At 45.3% G+C, this 27,432-nt stretch overlaps 1 protein-coding gene across 1 annotated transcript in view; it reads right to left on the reverse strand.

Annotated features, from left to right (window-relative positions):
* Positions 1-1,902: 1,902 nt before the first annotated feature.
* Positions 1,903-27,432, reverse strand: part of Kcnmb4 (potassium calcium-activated channel subfamily M regulatory beta subunit 4) — a 57,290-nt gene continuing 31,760 nt past the window's right edge. Inside the window, exon 3 of the mRNA XM_051139761.1 lies at positions 1,903-2,134. Coding sequence (XP_050995718.1) covers positions 1,966-2,134 — 169 coding nt within the window. The 3' untranslated portion in view covers positions 1,903-1,965. The remainder of the gene's footprint in view (positions 2,135-27,432) is intronic.

The following is a 27,432-nucleotide window of genomic DNA, read 5'->3' on the forward strand; positions in this document are numbered from 1 at the left end:
AACACAGACTTCATCGCCCTCCGTGTGTGATGCCAAGACGATGATTTTCTCTGATTCCTGGTTTCGTGGTACCCGGTGCTTCAGAATAGTTCTGTGTTGCTAAGACAACAGGGATACTGCAAAAGAAAAACTGGGATTGAAGTCAAGGCACTGAAGCAGCCTCAAAGGATGTCATAAATAGTGTGTGCCAGGCCTTCTTCACAGTGAAACCTATAACACCTGAATTAGAAGGAAAAAAAAAAAATGACTGCATTATTCCAATGTTCTCCCAGAGGAGTAGGGCGCTCTTGACAGCTTCCACTCTGAGGTTCAGAGGACAGTGAGGAGTGGACTGCGAGTGAGGGAGTCACCATCCCACTTGGTTTTCAAGACCCTGTGGAAATAAGTGAGGTGAGCCTGTTCTTAAATCCCAACTTCATTCTAAGGGCAGCATGTCTGCAAGGTGAGAAGAAAGCCAAGCCCAATGCTATTCAGTTGCTGTCACTTGTTCTTCCACTGAGAATTTCTATCTCATCTGAATGAGTCTTTATTCTGGCTGGCAAGTGTGTGTGTGTGTGTGTGTGTGTGTGTGTGTGTGTGTGTGTGTGTGTGTGTGTATGGGGGGGAGGGTCTGATATCTGCTAGCACTCCTGGTTGGCATTTTAAATTTGAGTCTACCAATAAATGCAAGGATGATGGTTTCTGATGTTTTTTTTTTTTTAAATGGCACAGGGTGTCACCATGTGGCTCTGGCTGTCCTAAAACTCACTATGTAGACCAGGCTGGCCTTGAATGCTGAGAGATCCACGTGTGCCACCACACCTGGCTCTGCTGCCCTTCTGAAGCTCCAGGAAGTCCCAGCAACAGTGGGGTGAGCCAGGCTGCATCCCCAGCTCTGTCTGTGTGAGCAACCTGAACAGCTATGGCAGTGACCTCCACATTAACAGGACAACACCAAGGCAAGGACTAAGGCAAGGAAAATAAAATGCTTGAGCTGGCCCTGTGAAAGGAAAACAGCATTTAACTAGAAACTGAAGAGTGTCCTTCAGGTCATGTGTATTCTACTGCAGAGATAAAAAGAAATCTGCCAAAACAACAACAACAACAACAACAAAACCCACCAACCCATGAACAATGAGGCCGGGAATGTGGGTCAATGGTCCAGAACTTGGACTGGCATGTGCTACGCACGCCCCTGTTTTGATTCCTAGCGCTACGGATAAATGAATAAATAGCATGAACAGAGAACTAAGAACCCAGTGTCCCTAGAGCAAGGACAGGCCTTCCCCAGAATCATGTCCCTCTCTCACAAAGTTGTCTGGCCAGGAATAATGGCTATACAAAGGCAGGTCGTGGAGGATCTCAGTCTTCTAAGGGAAGAGACGGAGGTGGCTTGGAGACGGGGTGACCACCGTAGAGTTCCCTTTTCACGTAGGTGTCAAGATACTGCTTACTCATGGAAACTGGCGGTGATGCAGTAAGGTCAATGGATTTGAACACTCACTACCCAGTAAGGGTTTAATCTAATAGAACCAAGTGAAAAACCATTAGACCCCCCCTTTTTTTAATACCCGGATGACATAAGCATAAAAAGGAAAATAGAAAAAGAACACAGAACACTGTATTTTTAATATTTGTAAGTAGCATAAATCATAATGGTTTGTATACTACACTATACAAATAACATACTGTTACTTTCCAAAGAAAACCAACTTCTTAGAGGGTTTTCCAAACAGTCAGTCACTCCATATAGCTAAGAGCTTGACCCTTTAGCCAATTGCTACAGCACACGGAATGCAGGCAATGAATTCCCGAGTTTTCCATCTCTGTGCCCGTTTCTACTGCCACTGAGGAAGGGACCCCTTGGAGGCCTGATGTGTGTGGCCCCTCCCATCTCTTGCGCCACGAAACATGGGCTCTGCAGGGTAGGCCAGTGCCGACGACGGGGCAGCCTCCGTGCTTGGCTTCCCACAGTCTTGCTCCCCGTTAGGAGAACTTCCGCTTCTTCATGGCTTCCGCCTTGACCGCCAGGCTCTTGGCACAGATGGTCAGGACCACAATGAGGACACCCACCACAAATGTCACCACTGGCCAGAGGAAACAGTGCAGGAGGACAATCTCGTCATGCGTGCGGTGCAACAGAACATCCTCCGGTCTGCAAGAGAGTAGGGGACAGGAAAGGAAGACCAGGTCAGTCTAAAGAGCAACTGCTTCTGTACCACCTGCTGACAAGTACTTTCCAGCCCAGGGGCTAATCACTCTTCAAAGTGAAGACTGATTACAGACACCATACTGTTAGATTCAAGCCCATTTCTGAAAGCTGTGAGCTCTCGAATCAAGTAATTGCTGCAAATTTGCATATCACTTATTATATCATTTGCATGCTGCAAAATGTCGAAGGTATAGCATCGTTTTGCTATCATTTTCCTCCGTCCTAAATTACTTCCTCTTCCCTCCTCATTCTAAACGTTACTGATGGGTGGGCATTCTTGAACAAACCTAAGCTTCATCTTGGCGTTTGGCTGAACCCCATGGGATTTTAATGGGACGGGGGTGGGGGGTGGGGAGGAGTTAAAGGCATTGCTCAAGTTAGGATGACAGAAGATCCATAGCTCATAGGCACGTCTAACCTGCAGTGTTGGCCACATGCATCCCAAGATGACTATGAATGCAGATCTACACACTAAAATACCACAACACACCATAGCTTCAAATGGTTGGGCACCCCTGGCATTTCTTAGATGAACTGAGCTTTGCTATATGAACCTAAGGTCTTATTAGTAAGCAGGCAGGACACGGACTGAGTGTGTCGAGCTAACACATTTGAGCCACTGCTCTCTCTTAGTAGGTCCTGCCAAGTGTCCGCAACAGATTTCTATCTTGTTAGTGAGGCCACTGCATCGATTTCTACATTTGACTCTGACAGTAGAGACGAGACACGCCCCACAGGCCATGTTCTCCTATCTTTGGCAATTAGACAGGTGTCTGGGAGTTCGGCTTTCACACTGCGACTTACGTCTTATGAAATAGTAGCATTTTACCCACAGGAAGGTGTGCTCTGTTATCCTACAGCTGTCGGCTATGTAGCTATGCTTCCTCCAGGAAAAAGGCTGCAAAATGATTTATCCCACTATCCCCAAGAACATCCAAGGTTTCAGAGGCCAAGGGCAGTGCCTTTAACGGGGGAAAATGCACTCCTGGGCGCTCTCATTAGTCCTAGCTCTCAGTTCCCAGAAGGCTGACAACAGACACTGGGTGTTTCCCTTAAGCATCACATAGCATCAGCAGACATGGTTGTGCAGGCTGGATCGCAACTGAATCCGTGTGCTTCTCTTCTTCGGTGCATAATGTCAACTCTAGTTGGCATTTCAATGAAAATGTATATTAAATGAACGCAGTATCGTTGTAGCAACAAGGCCCACATCACACTCCGCTTCCAGAAATCATTCTGATTAATCCCACAGCAACCCACTGTCTTCAAGACCTGGGATGTGGTTCCCTTAAGTTCACATCCCTCCTGTGAGAGGCAACAGGGCCGTGACACTGCCGTGGCCTGCTGTTCTACGTGCGTTCATTGTTAAATAACTTTTTGCAGCTGCTGAAGAGCCTGCCTGTGTTGCAGCCTGAGTCTGAAAATAGTAAGAGGCCAAGGCCTCAAAATAACCCGGGCACAAGACAGTCAGTGTCACATCTAGAGTCTGGAATGTGCAGTGCCAGTGCTGCCACACAGCTCTCTCCCCAGCTACAGGTGCCCACAGCTGGCAGATGACCTACCTAAGTGTGCAAGAGCATGTTCACCCTGCCTCTCGGGATGCCCTCTCCGGAAAACACAACTATCGCTACAAAGAGGAGTCCTACATTCCTCATCAAATGGGTCAGATGCATCGCAACACGCATACAGTTCATAACCAAGGAACCACGCCTTGAAAATCGATGGCGCTAAAAACAAGGGGAAGAAAGGAGATTTGGGTTTTTATTACTATGGGAACTGCACGTGTAATTTGCATAAGTAACATATATATAAATATAAATATATATAAAATTTCCCAGTAAAATGATTCTGTGTAGATCCTCTTTTGTATTCTTTCTCCAGCCATTACTTAGGATGTCACTGAATGCCTTATCGCAATAGTGGACAAATGACCCAGAGAAACAGTTCCTAGGAGGGAGGCCGGAAACACCATACGTTGGGGAAACGGGAAGTCAACAGGCAGGAAAGAAGGAGGCAACAGGAAATTGTTGGCTCCACAAGCTTGTTTTCCTCAGAAACTTTCTAGAATTCTATCTCCTTGTTCCTGGGCAACCCTTATGTTTTAAAGCTTTAAGTGACAAAATAAAATGACTCATCTGAGCTGAATTTGAACTGCCTCAACAAATCCCTCTTTGGAGGTAGTTTAAAAAAAATAAATATTATCATACACGTTTCCTTAAAAACCATGCATGTCTATTTTGACTGTAGACAGCTCTAAGATGCCCCCACAAACAATCTCCTTGGATAGGAAAAATTAGTTTCTCAGGTCACCAGTCACTTGCTTACACGATCCACTGAGATCACCTTAAATTGCTTCTTCCTGCCTGTTTCACTCATGCCATCTGGGCTTATAGTACCTTAATTGAAGGCAGTCTCCTGCCTCAGTTATCTATTTCCTCCAGGTTAATTGGCCAAAACTATTTGGCTTAGAATTCATTCCGTGTGCCCCACACCCATGTTTATATGGTGGAAGTGAAGAGGCATTCTTAAAAAGGTAGGGAAAAAGCTGAATTAAAAAAAGAAAGAAAGAAACAAAGAAAGAAAGGAAACAATGGGAGGTGTGAGCTTGCCTAAGCACACACAATCGAAAGTGATGACAGGATGACTTGAACCCATATGTGTAGCTGTGTTATTTACTCACCTTTATGACGCCAGCCTTTCCCAAACTAGACTCAAGTGGCACTTGTCTCAGTCCTTTGTTCAGCGCTCTCAGACGGTGAAGTTATGGGGCCCCAAAGTCTTTTAGAAACTCTGGGGGTAATTCTATTTACACTTGCGCAGGAAGCATTATATAGAGGTCTAAGAACTGGAGAATGTGGAATGAGCCATTTCGCAGACTAGCCGATGCTGACTAACACTTAGGCCCTGGCGTGTTTCTCAGCTTCCACGTGAGCCTAGGTAGCATGTCTACTGTTGTGCGTGCATACTGTGTATCTTCACAAGAAAAGCTAGAGGTCTAGGGCAGAGCACACACATGTATGGGGCAAGGCCAGAGGCTAAGAGTTGGAAGTTCAGACCAAAAGAGGCCCTTGGTTTGTACTGGCAGAAGGATGCCCCCCTAGACCAGCCTTGATTCTAATTGAGTGAGAGAAAAACAAAATAACAAAAACATAAACAAAGAGATTTGGGGCCCATCATCTTAAATACAGAAAATCTATGCCCTGTGATGTTCTCTAACCAAGTAGGAAAGGTTACGGTCCCCAGGACTTGTCGGCAAGTGGGGAAAGAAAATGGTGATTAGAAAAATAATAATAAAATAAAATGAGAAATGTTTTCAATTTAATCTGTTCTTATCAGATCTCAACAGGGGGCGGGGATCCGTCTTGGTTGGTAATGTGCCCGCTGTGCAATACCGAGGGTCTGAGTCTGCGCCCCCAGTGCCTGTGTGAAAGCTGAACTTAGCTGCATGTATCTGTAATCCTAGCACTTTGGGGATGGAGACCAGTGCATCCCTGGATCATTTTGGCCAGTCAATATAGCCAATCAGTGAGCTCGGGGATCAGTAAGAGATGCTGCTTCAAAAGACAAGATAGCCTAGCACAACACACACCATTAGTCCCAGCACTCCAGAGGAGGAGCTGGCGGCATCTCTGTGAGTTCGAAGCCAGCCTCCACATAATGACTTTCAGAGGAAGAAATAAGATAAGGGAAAGAGACCCCTGACATCAGCCTGTGCCCTCTACATGCACATATACACAGATACATACACTTTACACACGCACACACATACCACAACTTAAAATAGCATTGTTATTTCACAAATTTGATATTACAGAAACCACACCAACCAAGAGACAAGATGACCCCACTTATAAGATCTTTCTCTGTGGGATTCTACAGGACACTGAAGCCCGTCTGGGCCCTCAGAAGAACTTCTCAGTTCTCTGGGTACAGGAGTGTTTTCATCACGAAAGCCACTACAGCGTTGAGACGTTGGCCCGTTTTAGCAATGCAATAAGACACCCTCTGCCAGCTACACTCCTCTTGCCTTGCCTTTTCAGTCCTGCACACGTTGGACTGAATCCTCCCACCCTGTTCCGTACCTTTGGTACCGAGTACTGAACCTGTGGCCTTGCACTGTTACGTGCACACTCTACTCTCCTACTGTACAGACTGCCAAACCCCAGTCCTCTCAAGCCATGGAAGTTGCACAACATTTAGATGTTACATTTATTATTATAAGCTACCAAGCCTTATCATAGAACAAACCATCATCATTGGAGACACTGCCAGTGACACTTTGGGGGGAAAAATTTGTTTCACGTGTTTCATCATTGCTTTGCTCAGGGTTAATGCCACAAGCACGGTGTCAGCCCCACATGACAGGCCTCTGACGTGTTGCATGGCCAAAGGACACCAAAAACTTCAAGATGTCATCACGTGAGCCCTTCTGAGCAGGTGCAATCTAGGCCTGCTTTAAATCTTATTTATTATTTACAACATGACCTAGTTTTACAAAGAGACTGAAATGGATAATACAAACAGGAGATTTGAATAAGATAAAATCCTTAGCCTGACAGTGAAAAAACAAGGGCAGCATAATTAGGATGAAGAGAACGTAAAAACTCCACTAAGATAAGCTTTAAGCTTGGTTTAAATAAAACGTATTTCTGAGCCTCTTGGCATCCAATGGCTGTGGAAAAGAAAATACTAGTTAACCAACTGCTATTACATAAGAAAGTGAAACAAGAGACTAGTGTTTTACTAGGGCTAACCTAGAAGAAAAACAAATTTGTATGCACGTTTACCTAAAGTAAGCATTTGTCATATTTTGAAAGACTAGATAGCAGTTTCTCAAAGCTAAATAATAAAATCACTTGAAGGCTTCTTACCATACAGAGCTCAAGGTCTCAGATCTGCAGGACGGAATAACATTGCAACAATGCTTACAGCTCATCACGCCTGAGGACAGTGGCCACTCCAGACTAAACTCATGACAGAACTAGAGTGAGTACAGGACGGTGTTTTCCCCCAGCCCCAAGCTCCCGAAATAATGACTCATGAGACCCAAAACATATTTACAGATACCTAGGCCACATAGCTAGGCTCTTCTCTGACTAGCTCTTAGTTAACCAAATTATTCTAATCTGCGTTCTGCCATGTGGCTGGCTGGTTACCTCTGCTCAGGTACTGTGTGTCTGTCCTCCTCACATCTTCCCAGATGAATGCGCCAAGCACGCCTGGCTTTATCCTAGAATCCTTTCTGCCTGCTGGATGTCCCACTTTCTATTCTACCCTTTCCTTTAGTCCATAGGGTTTTTTTTTGGACAGGTGTTGTGCCCATACAATATGCAAGATATTTTCTCTCCACATGGGCACACTGTGCTCTTGCCATGGAGACAACAAGATGAAATTCCACCCGGAAAGCCACATGTGTGTTCTTTGACAGATTAACGTCATCTGCATAGGGGGTGGGTTTTAGCCACCCTTATAAAGTCTTCAGCATGTACACAAATATTTAAATAAAATACTGCTCGTGGGTCTGGAGAAACAGCACTCCTGCCTAGCAAGCATGAGGACCTGAGTATTATCCCTGGACTCCAGGTAAGAAATGCTGACCATGGAGCCTGCACGTGTAATCCCATCACTGGGGAGGCCAAAACAAGCAGAGAGCCTAGGCTTGCTGGTCCACCAGCCTAGTCTATTGGTAAGCTCCAGGCCAGTGGGAGATCTGTCTCGAGGAAAAAATAAAGAGATGGATGGCTTCTGAGCAATGATACTGGAGGTTTTCCTGTGGCCTCCACATATAACATGCATGAGAACACACACACACACACACATGCACAGATACACAGACACACATATACACACACAGACACACATATACACACACACAGATACACACAGACACACACACACACACACACACACAGAGCTCTACTGCGGTTAGAAGATAGCTCTCCATAAGTACACACAAAGTACTTGGGATATTTATGGAGAAGAAAGATTTATTTGGGTCTGTGGTGAGGCACCACATCATCCTGGCAGCACTGGGCAGATCAACTGCTCTCTTTATCAACAGGAACCGACGGGGAAGGCAGACGACGGTCCTACATTCCTTTTTTAAACTATGGCTCCAGTGACCTAAAGACCTTCTGATAGACTCCACTCTTCAAATTTAACAATACCATCCAGGATAGGAGCTATGTGGGTCATTTGGCACGCAAACAATAGCAGAGTGTTATTGAATGTTTTGGCTTCTAGCAATACCATATTCCGTGGGCCTTCTGGAAGAAGACTGATTTAAAACATACTCAGTGAAAATACCAGATTTGATCTATTGATTACTAATTTTTAAAAACTGATCTTTGGAGGTTTTTTCCCTACTAAAAGATACTAAAACCTGGCCAATAGAAATGTTGGGGACCAGAGCTACATGTTATAGAATATATGCATAAGGCCACAGGTCTGATCTCTAGCAAATATGAAAGAAGTTGAAGTTGGGTTTGGCATAACTGAGACATCCTTGTTGAGAGGGACTAGCTAATATGTCTAGTTGCTGGGGACGCAATCCTAGGACCTTGTCAAGAAGGTAGAAAAAAGCCAACTTGTCTTCCCATGCGCCTGCAGGGCACTTACACAGCTCACTGAGAGCAATAGGAGATAGGGACCAACCACACAGGTCCTCCACAGTGGTCACTGTTTCCACCGAGCCTCTCTGCTGTGGGGGGACACACTTGGAACCCTGAATGTGGTTATTAAGCTGAAGACATCTGAGACAGGACGAATTTCTGGAAATTTCCCTCATCTGCATAACCACACAACTTCTGGGACACGAGGCTAACATAAATTTTTTCTCTGAGGGCTCCAGTCTTCACAGAAGGTCACTCCAACTTGCAGAGGCAAATGGTATCACAACCCCACCCCCATCCGCTCCTAAAAGCCATCACTGGAATCTTCTTTTCCCCACCCCACTGACTATGCACACTCCAAGCCTAACCACTTCTTCTTTGGTTTGAAGTCCTACACATAAAACATATTCGATAACGCATCAAGTTTGCTTGCACTTTCTCCTGCTAATGTGTTATCTGGCAGTTTCAATCACAGTCCCCAGCCATTAAATGTGACAGAGTAAAGGGCTTTTCGTCCCCTACTCCATTTCAAGCTCATTTTGTCTCACACAGGCTTAATGATGATGCTATGATAAGGGCTTTTAAAAGCCCAGGTGGCAGTGGTTTCACTGCCGAGGAGTCCTATCTGTGGCTAAAATGCTCACCACACGTCTATAAATGTGAGTCACGCCTTCTAGTCTCCCTCTGCTGACCTTTCCAGGCTGACTGAGAATGGCAATGCGTAATTAATTGCACCGGGGTTACCTGCTCACTGTGGAAGAAGTTAAGCCAACTCCAAACCTCCAGTGCGTACAGAGAAAAACCTGCATTTGAGTGTGGCAGGAGAGGTAGTGGAGTGGCAGGCATGTTATTTTCTGGAGCAATACAGCATTGAATTAGTTATAAAGTAGAGAGAGTATAGTGAAGTTCATTCTCGAGGAAAGACCTAAATAATCTGCAGGCACAGGACGGTGCCTAAGAACAGGAACGGGACAGCCTTGATCTTGAGGTAAGTGTTTAATCTGTTCTTCATATTGCAGTTTCCTCATCTCTAAACTGGGTGTTGTCATTACGTTCCTTGTCGTCATGGAAAAACACACGACAAAAATCAACCTAAGGGAGGCTGGAAGGATTCACTTGGCCTCATAGTTTAAGAGAGACAGTTCGTCAAGGTGGGGAAGACATTTTGTTTCCTAGTCAGGAAATAAGTCAGCAGACAGGAAGTAGAGCCAGGCTACAAAACTTACTTCTTTTGAGACTCCACTTCATAAGGGTTCCACAAACTTCCAAAACAGTGACATCAGTTGGAAGGTGGAAGCATTTCCTAATCAAGCCATAGCAGTGATAAAAAAAATTTACCTTACCCCTGAGAACTAGAGCAAGGCATGTCAGGAGCTTACGGTACAGACTAGCTAAGGAGAGATGGTACCAAGAATGACTGTGACCACTCAGCAAAACCGATTCCGGATTGTCTTCTATGGGGATCCTTCACCCAAACACTATAAGGAGGTAGTCACAGGCTCCTTTGATCAAATTAAAAGTCCTTTCTGGGCTGGGTGTGGTGGCACACGCCTTTAATCCCAGTGCTCTGGAGGCAGGGGCAGGCAGATCTCTGTGAGTTCGAGGCCAGCCTGGTCTACAGAGTGAGTCCAGGACAGCCAAGAATACACAGAGAAACCCTGTCTAGAAACAAACAAACAAACAAACAAACAAACCAAAAGCAAAACAAAACAAAAAAACCAGTCCTTTCTGTATAGAGGCCTTTGTTGCTCCTCAATCCCATGTGTCACCAACAGTGAGCATTACATCCTGCACAGTAGGCTTACAGGAGCAAAGGTAACCACCAGGAAAAGGCTTAACAAGCAAACGATGTCTTCCAAGTGTCAGGCAGAGGCACTAGCAACATTAGAGCCTTCTAATTAGGAACATGAGCAGAAGTCATACCCTAAACCCACCCAGTCAGTCCCCAGCTGCAGATGTGGTCGGAATCCCTGACTGTCTCAACAGATCTTCCAAGAAGCCTGAGAGAGCCGCTGCAGTTCTGGGCTCACAGAGTGATGTGCAGTTCTGGGCTCACAGAGAGTGATGTGCAGCTTTTGGCTTTCCTCATGCTTCGCGCTCATTTTTTTTTTCACACACCCTGCCTGTCTTCTCAAGCTGATTCTTAAATCCCTGACATCAGACACCTGTTGTGTGTATCCCTTGTCTGTAGAGGAATGTTAATTCAGAGCATGGCTGTGCTGGTAAGAGATCACATCCAAAAAACTTCGAGGTCTGTGATCTGGCTGGAATACAGACACACTGTTTAAGCCAGGAGACAGAGGCAAACAGATCTGAGTTCAAGGCCACCTGGTATAGAGAAAATATCAGGTAAAGAAAAGCTTAGGTACAGTCATGGTGGTACACGCCTTTAATCCCAAACAAGGAAGGTAAAGTTAGTTTGTAGAAGGAAGCACCCATGTTTGAAAGTGATGTCTAATTGAGTGGCAGAAAATCATAGAAGATTTGACAGAATAGGATACACCCAACTCTCACAAGAAGAGAGAGGAAAGGGAAGCTACTTAAGAGGCAGTTTTACAGAGAGAGGAGGCAGTTTTTACCAGACAGTAATAGAGAGGTGGGTTGTAGAGAGAGAACTCAGGGGAAGATGAAACAGGCCAGAAAGTGAGAAGAAGCCAGAAGATTAGAGCAGATTGCTGAGTTAGTCTGAGTCCAAGCAGAGCAATTCCAGGCTCAGAGAGAAGGCAGATTAAATAAGTCAGCTGGGAGAAGAGTTTGAGCCAGAACAGCTGAGTTGAACCAGCCAGCCCAGAGTTCAGAAAGAACAAGTAAGGTTGAGCTTATTAAGCAGTAATTCTCAGAGGCTGAAAACATTCTAGGCCTAGGTTAGATTGTATGGAGGCTAGAAGCTTCCAGAACTAGGCCTGGGTTAGCAGAAGGAAGCAGTGAGTCTCCCAGACAACAACTGAGCCAGGAGAATAAAAGATACTTTTACATTTGTCTATGAAGGCTCCTGCCTTCTCGGGGAAAAAACAAACAAACAAAACAGGCACCATTGTCAAGTTCTGTAAGCAGAAAGATGTGTATGAACTTTTGACATTGAAAAAAAGAAAAAGAAAAAAAATTGATCAATGAAGTTGAATCGATGACCCAGAAATAAACCCACTCATCTATGGATACTTGATTTTTGACAAAGGAGCCAAAATCTTACAATAGAAAAAAGAAAGCATCTTCAACAAATGATGCTGGTCTAACTGGATGTAAAAGAATGAAAATAGATGCACATTTATCACCCTGCACAACACTCAAGTCCACGTGGATAAAAAGCCTCAATATAAAACAAGATACACTAAATCTGATAGAGGAGAAAGTGGGTAAGAGCCTTGAATTCATTGGCACAGAAGACAACTTCCTGAACAGAACACCAACAGCTCAGGCTCTGAGATCAACAATTAATAAATGGGACCTCATGAAATTGAAAACCTTCTGCAAGGCAGAGGACACTGCCAACAGAACAAAATGACAGCCTACAGATTGGGAAAAGAAAGATCTTCACCAACCCTACATCCAATAAAGTGCTAATAGCCAAAATATATAAAGAACTCAAGAAATTAAACACCAACAAACCAAATAACCCAAATGAAAAATGGATTACTGAGCTAAACAGAGAATTCTTGATAGAGGACTCTTGAATGGCCAAGGAACACTTAAAGAAATGTTTGGTATCAAACAACTCTGAGATTCCATCTTACACCCATCAGAATGGCTAAGATCAAAAACTCAGGTGACACCACATGCCAGGAAGGATGTGAAGAAAGGGGAGCACTCCTTCATTGCTGGTGGGAGTGCAGACTTGAACAACCACTTTGGAAATCAATCTGGTGCTTTCGCAGAAAATCTGGAATAGCTCTACCTCCAGACCTAGCTATACCACTCCTGGGCATATACCCAAAAGATGTTCCACCATGCCACAAGGATGTTTGCTCAACTATGTTCACAGCAGCCTTATTTGTAATATCCAGAACCTGGAAACAACCTAGATGTCCTTTAACCCAAGAATGGATAAAGAAACTGTGGTTCCTTTACATTACGGAATACTACTCAGCTATTAAAATCAAGGACATCATGAAACCTGCAGGCAAATGGATTGAACTAGAAAATACCATCCTGAGTGAGGTAACCCAGATCCAGAAAGACCTTCATAGTAGCTACTCACTTTTCAGTGGGTATTAGCCATAAAGCACAGGATAACCATGCTACAATGCACAGACCCAAGCAAGCTAAGTAACAAGGAGGGCTCAACGGAGGATGCTTGACTCTCACTCAGAAGGGGAAATAAAATAGACATCTGAAGCAGACGGAGGGAGGGAAGTGGATAAGAGAGGGTGGTGGGGAGGGGAAGCAACGTGGGGACCAGGTGTGAGTAGAGTGGAGTGCTGGGAGAGGGCATCTGTAGGATGGGGGAGGCTCCAGGGAGTCTATAGCGGTGACCCTAGCTGATACTCCTAGCAGCGGGGGGGTGGCGGGGGTTAGGCATGGTGCCTGAAGTGGTCACCTCCTGTACCCAGGAGGGACTTCCAGTGAAGGGAGGGGGACACCAACCCACACACAAAACCTTCGATCCAGCCAATGAATGAGTGGCCCAACTCGAGTCGAGTTGGGTGTCATGAAAGAGAGTGCCCACCACTGACACTACCCATAATATTCTGCTATGCTTGCAGGCAGGAGGGTGGCATTACAGTCGTCTCAGTGGCTTCACACAGCAGCTGATGGAAACAGATGCAGAGACCCACAGCCAAACTTTAGTTGGACCTGAGGGAATCTTATATAAGGGGGAGAAAGGATTGCAAGAGCCAGAGAGGTCAAGGACAGCATGCGCGCGCGCGCACACACACACACACACACACACACACACACACACACACACACACACCTACAAAATCAACTAACCTGGACCTACAGGGGCTCACAGAGACTGAACCACCAGCCAGAGAGCATCCATGGGATAGATCTAGGCCCCACACATATGTAACACATGTGCAGGTTGGTCCTTATGTGGGACCTCTAACAGCAGGAGCAGGGGCTCTGTCTGACTCTGTTGCCTGCCTTTGGATCCCTTTCCCCTAACTGGATGGCCTTGTCTAGCCTAATTAGAAGAAGATGCGTGTAGCCCTATGTGATATGCCAAGGCAGGTTGATACCCATGGGAGGTGCCCCCTTCTCTGGGAAGAAAGGGAAGGCGGGACTTGAAGGAGACAAAGGGAGACCAGAGGGAGGGACTGAGAGGAGAGGAAGGAGGATAACTCCCTACTGGGATGTAAAGTAAATTCATTAATTAATGAAAAAAAAGTTATTTTAACAAAGACAGAAATCGCATTAGCCTTCATCTCTACGCTTCCCAACTGCAGATGTGTGCCCCCTGCTCCTGCCACTCAGTCACAGCCACTCTCCCCGCCAAGGCTTCTCCCCGCCGCCCCCTGTGGGAGCATGAACCCACAAACTGTGAGCAGAAATGTCAGGTATTTTCTCACAGCAGCAAGAGAGCAATAGTGTGTCTTCTGCGTCCCCTGCCCCCACCCCTCCAACACCCTGACCTAGGAACTTAGTGCTCAGATAGGTGTGTTTCCAGTGCAGGGTCTGCACACACAGGGTGTGGCTGTGGCTGTACACCAAGAGAGACCATTCTGAAAGATCTCTCCCAGCAGCTGAATTTTGTGTCATTTCCCTAAGCTGAATCATGTCCTCGGCCCTCGCTCCAGGCAAGGAGGACACAGAATAATCACAGATCGCACACTTGCTACGTGGGTGTGAGAAACCGTTTCCAGGGAGAAGATGACAAAACACGCTGATGGACCCAAAATAAGCTCACAAGCAGGGATTCCATTGGATGCCTGCAGGGCTGGCAAGAGCCTCAGCGTCTTGGTTCTCAAGGAAATGAACAGGGTAAGGGATCCCCTCAAATGTCACGATATAGCCTTCCTGTCTGAATGCAACTGGCCATACTGGGTGCAGCTGAAAGATGGCATGTAAAAGTAGATCAGGAAATACTTCCCCGTGATTCCTTCGCGAAAAATCAAGATGGCAAGGGCTTCTGCAGTAGTAAGGCTGAAGTGGGGGGGTTGGACAACACAAGCTCAGCCACATCCAAGGGATCCCCACAAAGTCAGCTCCACTTGGATGGTGTCCCTGGGGTTCCCGGACCTACAAGTGCAGTGCATCCTGCTAAGCTCAGAATGTGAACTCAACAAATGTTAGTGGGACGGACGGCAAGAAGACTTCAAAGCGCGGAGTGAAATCTATGCCACCGAGTTGCAGCTGAGCAATCTGGAGGAAGGGAAACAAGACAGACCCTAGACTTCCAGGGGATCCTTTCAAAGGCCATGTATATTTGTCTGAAACTGCAAATGCCATGGATGTATTTGCCTAAACAGTCCATGTGTATTTACTTGTGTTTTCACAGATTGTGCCAACTATTTTCAGATAATTTCCAAAACAAGTGATCATATTGACTTTCCTGCTTTCCTTTCAGCTTATTTTTTTCCTTTTAGGAGTGGGTGTGCATATGTTAACGTGTAGGGGTGTGTATGTGCGTGTTTGTGGATGTGGGCTGAGGGCAGAAGTCAACCTTGGGGGCCCATTTCTTGTTTACTATTCACATTTTTCAAGACAAGGTGTGCTGGATAATTTTATGGCAATTTGACATAAGCTAAAGTCATCTTAAAGATGGGAACCTCAATTAAGAAAATGCTTCTAGGCCGGGCGGCGGTGGCACACACCTTTAATCTCAGCACTCGGGAGGCAGAGGCAGGTGGATCGCTGTGAGTTCGACGCCAACCTAGTCTACAAAGCGAGTCCAGGATAGCCAAGAATAACACAGAGAGGCCCTGTCTCGAAAAACCAAAATAATAATAATAATAATAATAATAATAATAATAATAATAATAATAATAATAATAATAATAATAATATGCGTCTGTAAGATCAGGTTGTAGGCAAACCTGTAGGGCATTTTCTTCATTTATAATTCATGGGGCAGGCCACAACCCGATATGGGTGGTGTCATCCCTAGGCTGGTGGTCCTGGGTTCTATAAGGGAGCAGGCTGAGCAAGCCATGCACCAGCAAACAGCATCCCTCCATGGCCTCTGTACCAGCTCCTGCCTCCAGGTTCCTGGCACACTTGTGGAAGTATAAGCCAAATAAACTGTTTCCTTTCCAAGCTGCTTTTGGGTCACGGTGTTTTCATCACAGCAGTAGTAACCTTAACCACGACACAGGGTCTCTTCACTGGCATGGAACCTGCTGAGTATGGCTGGCGGCTAGAGACGCCATGGGTCTGCCCATCTTCGCTGCGCCCTCAGTGCTAGAACTAAAAGCATCTGTCGCCACAACAGGTATCTCCCCCATACTTGTATCCTTCTGGGAATCAAACACAGGCGCTGACTGAGCCTAGGCCCCCCCTCACACCCTCTTCCCCCACACCCTCCCACCCCCCCCCCGTCTCTGCTTGTTTTTAAAATCCCTGTCTAGCACAGCCTCCCCCAACTGTGTAATAGTTTCTGTTTTTCCAGAAGACAATTTCTGTTTTATCCTGCTGAAGTGCTTTACCTTGCCTGAGGGATCCCCTCAAACCTACTCCTCCTGGGTAACCGTCCCCCCCATTCTGGCCTCACATGCTGTGAAATGGAGTTGAACACACAGGAAAGGGGCCCAGACAGGTACACATCTATCCTGCCTTACCCTACAGCGGTTCGCTTCATAACTGACTCAGCTCGGCCAAGTCCGACTCCCTGTGGTAAGATCCTCAGTGAAGGAAACCCACTCACTCGCCCATTTCCCCACTTTTACCCATCTGGCACGTCAGTGCTGCACTGCTGCTCTGGCCGCTGTGGGCAAAGGTAACTCTGTGCCTTGGGTTGGAAAAGGCCAAGTGAGTAGTATCTTGTACTTTGGAAGCTTGAGAGGAGGGTTACCTCGAGCTATAATGCTGTCCCTTTACGCGGTTCCCACGGGTTGAAAGCCTGTTCCACTACAATATATAGTGCACCAAGCAGCTACTTTTAATTTAAATAATTAGTAGAATATATATACGTATACAAAAATATATGTAAAAGTATATACTTATATATATTATATTAAAGTAAAATATAAAGTTTTAATATTGAATGTTTATATTAAATACTTATTAATATATATTTATTATTATTAAATATTATGTATAAATATATGTGTGCATATATATTTTTTAAAACTTTTCTACTGTACATAGGAAAAGAGAAACAGGCTAGCATTTCTATCTAGGCTACCAATGACTCATGTGTCTGGACACCTAAATTACATGCTTCAGGGTACATGAATAATAGCTTTACACTCAGATTTGTTGCCGTCTGTTGTGAAATTATGTCTCTTAGTTAAAATGTATTAAGCATATATTAAAATAATTCTGAATAATAAAATTAGATGAATTAGTTTTGAGCCTCTATTCCTGCATGAGACGTTGCTCTTTGGTGTTTCTACAAAAAGAGTTCTGCTGAGAAGCATACACAACAGTTAACACGGTGACGTATGACTGAGTAACCACACCTGCGTGTGCAAGCAGCTTAACTTCCTCCCTGTAGCACATCATATCCAGTGTTTAATAAATAATATGTAAATAACTAACAGCAGACTGGTCATCTGAACATGGTTAAAAAAGAGTCTGGAATCCACATCAAACTTCCACGCAGTGAGCAGTGTGTATTTCCAGTGAGATCCATTTTCTTTTCTTCTGCCATCTCGCCAGTGTTAATATCCCAGACAGACTGTGCTTCTTTGCCCATGGTGCTGCAAGGACAATAGCATGGAGCCTCAAAGCTGCACAGAACCCGAGACAGACGTGCATAGACTTCTCTTGTTAGAGACTTCTACATCTAAAGTACAGTTAGTTTCTAGACATATACTTGGGCATTTAAACAGACTTTCTTGGGATTTGGTTCTCTTCCAGTCAGCCACTTGGCATTTGCTTAACACCTACGACTGGCAGGCATCAGGGCCACCCCGACTTGCTGGCTTGCCCATCAGCAGGAGACGTGAGGGCAGGCACACTGTCTACACACCCACCACCCAGCAACGACACTGACACATGCTTATTTGAGGTGTTCTGGGAATGCTTGCTGTCCCTTACGGCTAAAATCCATTTCACGCTGCAGCGGACATTTGCACACAGTGCGGAGATAATAAAATAGGGGTGCTTAAACATACCTGGGGTTGAGGAGAAAACTCCCTGTAAGCAGGCACGAGCGGACAGGAATATAGGCTGTGGGGACCACATCCATAAATAATTTATTTGGAGAGGGCACGCACATGAAAGGGCTCAAATGTGTCAGGCTGGTGCTTCTGGTTATTTTGCTATCAGTAGTAACCACAGAAAAGTGTTTACAGTAATGATTCATAGGTTAGACTTAACAGAGACTCTTGTGGTTTTCCTATTCCAACACAGGCTAGAATCCTAGTCGCTGTTAGTGACTCTTCAACAGGGAGGTTAACAAGATAGACTCTGGATGCAGAGGATTGAAGTTGATCTCAAACATGAGGAGAGCAAAATAGGGAGGTCTAGAAGCTGATTTTAAAAATATATAAATATATAAATCATATATATATATATATATATATATATATATATATATATATATATATATATATATATATATGGAGCCAGGTAAGAGGTACCACAATAAAATTAGAAGCAAAGAATGCATTGCAGCAGTCTACAGCTCCATAGGATAAGTATAACTTACAACAACCTACTATATATTTTTATGAAGAACTTGTCGGAAGACATCCACAGGCTTTAAGGAGACAGCTGTGTAAGGACAGGGGATTAGTACCACTGGATCTGCCTGCTGTCCACTGTGTACCCGAGCTGAGTCATCTCATTGCCCTCTAGATGTGGGCACACTAATCTCTGATTTAAAAGCTTTTAACTCTTGGCCGCTATTTGCCAGGTATGTAGTTTGCCAGGTAGGCCAGTTAATTCTCAGGGTTTCAGTTCTGCCAAGCATAGGACGAGGACAGTGGCCATCATGCCTGAGGTGTGATGCAGAGTAGGGGGCTAACATATATGAAGCCCTTTAGCACTCCATCATACACAGGAAGCAGGATGGACAGGTACTGGCTACTGCTGCATGGGGCAGTGTGAAATCGGTACCCAAGTCCCATTGGTCCTTAGCATCTTTCTGAATAAGTGGGGTGAGGGAACTGAAGCTACTCTGACTTACAATTATGATGGTATTTAAGGGCTCAGGCAGGCAGGCACTTTGCAAGCGCAAGGACATGAGTTTGATTCCCACAACCTACACTTAAGAAGACAGGCATGGTGGCACGAAGTTGGACTCACCAGTACTGGGGAACTGGAGAGAAAGAGAGAGAGATGGGGGAGAGGGAGAGAGAGATGGGGGGGTAAAGAAAGGGGGAAGAGAGAGGGGGAGAAGGAAGAAGGGAGGGAGGGAGGGACAGAGAGAGATCCTTAGGGCTCCCTGGCCAGTGAGAAAAGAAAAAAAGGTGGATGGCTCCTGAGAAAGAATGCCCAAGACTGACCTCGGGCCTCCACATGAATACATACACACACACACACACACACACACACACACACACACACACACACACACACACATACACACACACAACTACCTGTTGAAATAGAAGAAATAGACAGTGTAATAGGTACTATAATCAAGGTTCAAAATAATCATCAGACTAAATATCCATTAAAATCAATAATACATATTTATAGAAAAATAAATTACAGTTCTTGTATTTAAGGCCAGAATGAAAAAAAATCTCACAAGTTTAGGAATGGGAGAACATTCCTTTCAGAGAAGCGTGGAGCATGCGCCTAATACTCCAAGTCCCTGCTTGCTTGCTTGTTTTCTTTCTTTCTTTCTTTTTTGTTTTTGTTTTTGTTATTCAAGACAGGGTTTCTCTGTGTAGCCTTGGCTGTCCTAGACTCACTTTGTAGACCAGGCTGGCCTCAAACTCACATTGCTCGATCCACCTGCCTCTGCCTCCTGAATGCTGGCATTAAAGGCGTGTGCCACCACGCCCACAAATCCCCGCTTTCTTTCATCTCCAGCACTGAAAAAAAGAGAAGGGAGTAGGAGAGAGCAGCGCATACACAACACACATGAAAGGAAGACACCTTATTATCAGCTGTTAGTGAGGTGACAATTGTCACAAAGACTCAGAACTCACGGCCTACAGGGCGTCCTGAACCCCATTTTAGTGTCTAGATTCACCAGTGGTGACACAAAGTTTCTGCTTCAAGAGACAGGCCAGCTCAGGGCGTAGTAAAAAGGGCCTCCCCGCTGGGCATGGTGCATCCTGCAATTCCAGTACTCAGGAGGAAGTGGCAGGAGAAATGCCACAGTTCTAAACCAGCCAGGTCTACATAGCAAGGGTGTGTTTCAGAAAACAACCCCCCCCCCAAAAAAAAGGAAAGAAAAGAAGAGGAGGAGAAACAGAAGGGGTAGGAGGAGGAGCAAGGGGAGAAGCAGCAGCAGGAGGAGAAGCAAGGGGAGAAGCAGCAGCAGGAGGAGAAGCAAGGGGAGAAGCAGCAGCAGGAGGAGAAGCAAGGGGAGAAGCAGCAGCAGGAGGAGGAGCAAGGAGAGAAGCAGCAGCAGGAGGAGCAAAGGGAGAAACAGCAGCAGGAGGAGGAGCAAAGGGACGTGTGGGAAGGTGTGTGCTCCAGCCTGCTGCTCCCTGGCCAGGAACCTTAAAGTTAATATGCCTGCCATGAAATTCAGACAGCCGTCTGTGTCTATAGTGAGGGAGATTCCAGCACTAAGCAAGACGGATGTCTTCTGACTGTGGCAAAGTGCATGCAACATAGAATTTGCCACTGCCCTCAGCTGGCACCAGAAACTTTGCCACTGAGAAATTCTGCTGCCAGTATCTTCCCATGGACCCGTCGCTGGTTCCCTGTGACCTTAGTTACTTTCTGTTTCTATTATTTGCTTGGAGATATGGAACTCTCCAAGAACTAATAAAAAGAAAAGAAAAATACAAGTCCTTGATAAGTAAAAATGTTTGAAGATGGGATAGCCATGCCGAGGAGAAAGAAGAGCAGGGGGCATTCATGGCTATCAGAGCTGCTCCAATACAGAAAAGTGATGTGGTAGGCATTTACTATTTATTTATTTACTTACTTATTTCTTGGATATCTGTCTTGCTTTCAATATGAAATGTCGCCCCATGGGTTCACGTGTTCAAGAGTATTAACTATGTAGTAGCCATGGCTGGCTTGAAACTTGTTGTGTAGACCAAGATGGTCTCAAGCTCTGAGCTCTGCCTGCCTTTGCCTCTGCCTCCCAAGTTCTGGGATCAGAGGTGGGAACCGCCATGTCTGGCCTTCTGCTTGTTTTTCTGTTGCTATATGGAAGACTGCGGACACGGTGAGAGTAGGAAGCTTCCCTGGAGGAGAGGCCCTAGGGCCTGAGGACCTGTGGCAGTGTTCTCAACACGTGGGTCGCAACCCTTTTAGTAAACTTCTTTTTCCAAAAATATTTACATTACAATTTGTAACAGTAGCAAAAGTTACAGTTATGAAGTAGCAATGAAAGTAATTTTGTGCTGGGGGGTGGGGGGTGGGGGGGGTCACCACATCATGAGGAACTGTATTAAAGGGTCAGAGCTTCAAGAAGGTTGGGAACCACTGCCTTATAGTCTGGCGCCACTTCCTGTCTGCTCTCTCCCTCCGGACTTCTCAGCCTAATCCACCAGTGGCAGTCTCACTCCTGGTGACATGCCTTCCCCAACCTGACAGACTGTATCCCCGCAAACGACGAGCGAGCAGAAAACGACCCCTACCAAGCCTTAGGATGCTTCTGCTTCTTGCCTGGCAATCAATGTCAGCATCGCCAAAAAAATTACTTTTATTTACAAAGGTTTGGAGCAAATGGCTGAAAAGGTCTCCCTGCTGTGACAGTCTGTGGGTCTGTGAGTTCCACATACACCCTGCATATGCCACAAACACCTGCTGGCCCCACTGCACCTAATAGGAAACCACCGAGGTGAACGCTCTTCAGTAAGTAGTCCAAGGTCGTTCACTCAGTCAAGAACAGAGCTATGCATAGAACTGAAGTCTCCTGACGCGCAGCCCTGCCCTGCATTCCACCAGCTGATGGGACTGCACTCGGTGACCTACTTGTCCTATGGTTCTTGTATTTTTCCTCCCAAATCTCCACCCTCCGCCCCCACCCCCGCCCCACCCCACCCCCCTCCCAGGGCTCTCTTTGAACGCTGCATAAAATGTCTTAAATGAAAAGTGACTTGATAACCTCACATTTGTGATTTTGTTGCCATGATGATAAAAGCCCTTTAGAAGATGAACTCGCTGGCATAAAGACATTTTGATTAGCCATCAGAAAATAGACTCTCAATTTCACATTTTAAATAATGCATGGTGTTGAGATATCAGACTAAGGAGGAGTGTTGGCATGAATTCCATGCATACCCCACAGCTTGGCTGGAGACAGCAAACACTACTTTTTTAAAAGTACAGATTTGGAGACTAAACACAGCCTTCAATTCTGACGTAATCGCTCAATATGGAAGGAGACACAAACGTATGTGGGAGACTCACACTGGGTAAGATCCCAGGTTCACTGCGCTGCTCTTTAAGACATCAGATATCAGGGAATTCAACGTATGAAGAGAAAGCTAATGTGCTCATTAAAAAGAAAAAGAAGAACTATCGAGTCAAGGTGGTCTCTAACTAAAGATTAAGGAATATCTTGTAGAAAGTAGAAAACATTAGTAATGAAAAATTTTTTGTTTTGTGTCTTTTTGTTTATTGGTTAATTGTTTTTTTGTTTTGTTTGTTTGTTTTGTTATTTGTTATTTTGTTTTTTGTTTGTTTTTTTGAGACAGGGTTTCTCGGTGTAGCCTTGGCTGTCCTGGACTCCCTTTGTAGACCACGCTGTCCTCGAACTCAGAGATCTGACTACCTCAGCCTCCCAGTGCTGGGGTTAAAGGTGTGCACCACCACACCTGGCAGTAATGAAAATTCTAACATAAAGCATAGTCATTAACTAATTCAACCGTTTATTCAAGACTCAGATCTGAGCCAGAGAGATGGTTCAGGAAGTAAATGCCGCAGCTGTGTAGCCCTGATCGCCTGAATTTGAGCCCCAGAACCTACATAAGAGAGCTGGATATGGTGGTGGACATCTGTACCCCCGGGATTCCTTGGCTGAGTCAGGGGGCAGAACTCACAGGCCAGTTAGCCTGGGCTACACAGTGCAGAAGCAGAGAGAAAACAGACCTGCCTTAGCAAGGAGGAAGGAGAACACTGATTCCTGAGAGTGGTCTTCTGACCTCCAGTGTGGCATGGCATGAGCTTACACACACACACACACACACACACACACACACACACACACACACACACACACACACACATCCCCCTACCTGCCTAAATAGGTTAAAATTTCAGGCTGGGCGTGGTGATTTACACATTTAATCCCAGCACTCTGGAGGCAAAGGCAGAGGCAGGCAGATTTCCAAAATCAAGACTGGCTTGGTCTATAGAATGAGTTCCAGGACAACCAGGGATACACAGAAAAACCCTGTCTTGAAAAACCAAAAAAAAAAAAAAAAAAAAAAAAAGGTAGATTACAATTTTAGGTCCCATTTTTTATGCAAATTAATCTTGAGAAGACTTTTTCTTTAGTAATTTGTCCTAGAAAAAGACCGAAAGAAAAAAAAAGAAAGAAAATTTTCACTACCAGTGATACAGTTAAATTCAATCCATAAATATATTAAAAATAAAGGTGTTATTAGAACAAATCTGTTTTGGAATGCAAAGATGTGATGAAAGCAAATTACAAACGACCAAGCATTTCTTTTTTTTTTTTTTTTTTTTTTTTTGGTTTTTCAAGACAGGGTTTCTCTATGTAGCCTTGACTGTCCTGGACTCGCTTTGTAGACCATGCTGGCCTCGAACTCACAGCTATCCGCCTGCCTCTGCCTCCCGAGTACTGGGATTAAAGGCATGCGCCACCACGCCCGGCTCAACCAAGCATTTCTTACTATGCTAGTTATAAATGTATTCAGAAGCGCAGATGTAAATTACAGCACATCCTTAGGAAACTCGCTCACTATGAGGCACTACCTGCTTTTCCACTGACAGGCTCCAGACCGTCGGCCATTTGGTTCTTCCCTGCCTTTCTCTTGCACAATTAGGACTTTATAAAGCATCTTAAGTTATTCTGAATGCACAAGACTCAGAATTAGAGTCATAAAATCACCCAGCTTGTGTAAAGGAGTTGTGGAAACCAGTTTGTCGCCAGTCCATCAAATTTTATAGGTGAGGAAACTAAGGTCCATGAGAGCTAGCAGGAATTTTCTGATCAATTGGTTTTAATTCTCCATTTTAACGGCCCTCAAACTATGCTCCACAGAGCTTTCTACTCATCTGAACTCAGGCTGTTATGTTCATCTGTCTTTAAAATGCTAAGGGTAAAAATATACACCCTAGAATTAGAACATATCCATTCAGTGGCATAAGTATAGCATATTTACTTTTTCTGAGCAACAGACTCTCTCTCGCACGCGTGTTATATTGCTTTATCCATTAACAAACCCCCATTTATTTAATCAGTCAATGGCCAAGCGTCCAACCAGAGAACAGGCAGACTCCGCACAACTGTTTCTCACCTGCTACGAATGGATAAACCGAAGGGACACAAACATAGATAACAATGACTGAGGATGTACTGCTCCGCAGACGGACTCTTTATCAAAACCCAAATAAAAGCATTCTCGTTTCACAGGCTAGGAAACCAAGACACAGAAGCTGAGCCATTCAACCATATAATACCAGCGAGTCAAGGGCACAGCAGTGTAAACCCAGACACCTGGCGTCACGTGGTTGCTGCCTTTAAGCAATTCTTAATCTGCAAGAGGCAAACGTTCATGCACATCTAACCCTGGGGAGTATGAGAAAAGGAACCGTGGTGACTTGGGAACACAGAAAGGAAGCAGGCAATAGACCCCAGCCAAGGTCTAAGATGGCACAAGGAAGAACTGAGGCACAGGCAAATGAATGGCCCCGGAATCATAGCATGAGGAAATGGCTGGGCCTAGGTTCCTCCTAGAACCGCTGTGCAGCGCCAATTCCTAGTAGTGAAAATGATGGGGGTGTCTCCAGATGAGGGAACAGGGTAAGAGAGACAGAGGCATTATGGGGGAAAAGTTGTTAGAGCAGAGCAGAGCAGGCAGTGGGTAAAGCTGAAGCCCTGCCTAACTTCTTTCCAGTGTTCACAACACACACTGTCTCACATGCACACACTGCCCTCCAACCTCACAGGGCCTCATGAAGCTTCCTTGCCTCAGAAAGCATGTCCTCCACAGCACCTCACTCTGAGGTAGTCTTCCTCTTTCTTGCTTTTACCCAGCTACCCCCTGAGTCACACCTGTTTCTACCAACATGAGGCACTCGTGTCTGCAATCTTCCATCATGCCACATCTCAGAGCAGTGCCTGTAAGTCTTCCTTTGTTGCATTCACCTGACTTTTAAAAGCTACAATGCTGTCTCTGTAAGCCACATGCTCCAGGAAGGCGGAGACCATGCCTGCTTTCTCTTATTGTTGTTTTATCTTTTCATTTATTTACTTTTGACTCAGGACCAACACATAACTCAAAACCAGAATTTGTAGCTGGATTGGAAGTAGGAGGGAAAAAACTACTCAAGGATGATGATGGAGAAGATGAGGACGATGATGATGATGATGGTGGTGGTGATGATGATGATAGGCTCAAAGAGAGTCTTAAAAAAACGAGACACAGCCCAGTCAAGGGAAGAGAGTCAAGAGAGAGAGCAAGGCTGAAAAGAAGACTAGTGAGGGGCCATTTCAGCCATGTAGATGTCTGAACCAAGCAGCTGCAGTAGAATTCAAGCGATGACACAGGCTTAGGCTGGATTCGTTCGTTAGATGAGGGTTTGTAAGCACAGGCCTATGAGCTGTGAACTCCCCTGTACTCACACGAACCAGGTGGTGTGAACAACCCTCTGCAAGGAACGTCACTCCTCTTTGGGCGCTAAGCAGCTGAGGTAAAGAGGACAGGGTCCTCACTGTGCAGCCAGTACAGTCCCCTGTCTACCATCAGAGCATGCTTGTTAAGGGGGCCCTAAGGTGAGTTTTGCTGAACAAAGGGTAAGCTCGGGGACCAATAAGGAAAATGTGGTATATAGGTCATTATTAATCCTACCTTAGAGTGAAAGAGGGAGGGAGGGAGGAACAGGAGGAGACAGACAAGCAAGGGGATAAAAATTTAGATGTAATCTGAATAAATTAATTTTAAAAAGGAAAAAAATAAAAAAGGAAAAAAAAAACTATAGAACTATAGATGCACACTCTACACATTAGAAAGACCGTGGGTACCAAGGATTAGGGAGGCAAACTGCTGTCGGGTAAAAAGAGACTGTGAATGGATGGAGCCCTGGCGTGAAGTGATGCAGAGGCCCCAAGGGCTGACCATCCATGGCTGGTGGCCGCCCAGCCCTGACGACTTTCCTCCTGAACGCAGCTTCACCTCAGTAAGTGATGGAAAGGCGAAGACTCCAACAATCTCTAGCTTAAATTTTAAAAATAACACCGGTTTCTCGAAAAATGGAAGTTCCTGGTAACTGTGCCTCTCAATTTCCTGCAATTGTGTGAAATCTAAAGGTCGCTTTAAATATAAAGTTCACCCCCATCAAGAGCATCTGGGAGTGGATACCGTGGGTCTATTTTAACTCCTCATGTGGCAGTAGTAAGAAACACACCTCAGTGGATGGCACCAGGAAGCTGCCATCTCACGTCCCAACGACTCTCCTGTTTCCTCTTACATATGTCAGGATGGAGAAACGAAACTGAAATTCCTGCTCTCCCGGAGTCACTTGAGAAGAGCGTCCTGCTGCCAGGCTGTGATAAGCCACCCTCATTTCTGTCTACACCTGACAGTTTGCAGACGGGATGGCTCTGACTGAGGGAATAGCAGGGATCTCGAATGTGTGTCCACCATCCCAATGTGGGTACGACAGGCTTAAATTACTGTACTAAGATTAACACTAGAGGTATCTGGGATTTTGGTGGGGCTTGAACTCGCATGGGACATGCCTGCTGTCACAGCCTCTGTGTGTTCGTATGGGCCTCAGCCCTGCTATAGCTTGACAAACTCTGAAGCATTAACTGCTTGTAGTTTGACTACAGGTACGAGGCCTACACAGCTGTCCGGCAGTCATTCATCTCCCCGGAGGGAAACTTCACACCTGGAGATCAGTAACTCCCCACTTCCCTCAGCCCAGCCCCAAGTAACTACTGTCATTCCACTTCGTCATCTGTGAACTGGACTATTTCAAATACCTAATAAAACGGAGCATTTGCTTTCCTGTGGCTGACCTGTCTCAATGGAAGTAACAATTTCCTCAAAGTTCACTATGCTGCCACATGACAGAATTCCCTTCTTTTTAACATTGTGCTATTTATTGTTTGTTTGTGTGTGCACACACAGGCATGTGTGTGTGAGAGAGAGTACGCTCATCAGGGCATGCCTGTGGAGGTTAAAGGTCAATTTGAAGGAGTCAGTTCTCTTGCTCTACTGTGAAATGTCCAGATAGTGAACTGCAGTCATC

The sequence above is a fragment of the Acomys russatus genome, chromosome 31, assembly GCF_903995435.1.
Source record: "Acomys russatus chromosome 31, mAcoRus1.1, whole genome shotgun sequence".
NCBI lineage: Eukaryota > Metazoa > Chordata > Mammalia > Rodentia > Muridae > Acomys > Acomys russatus.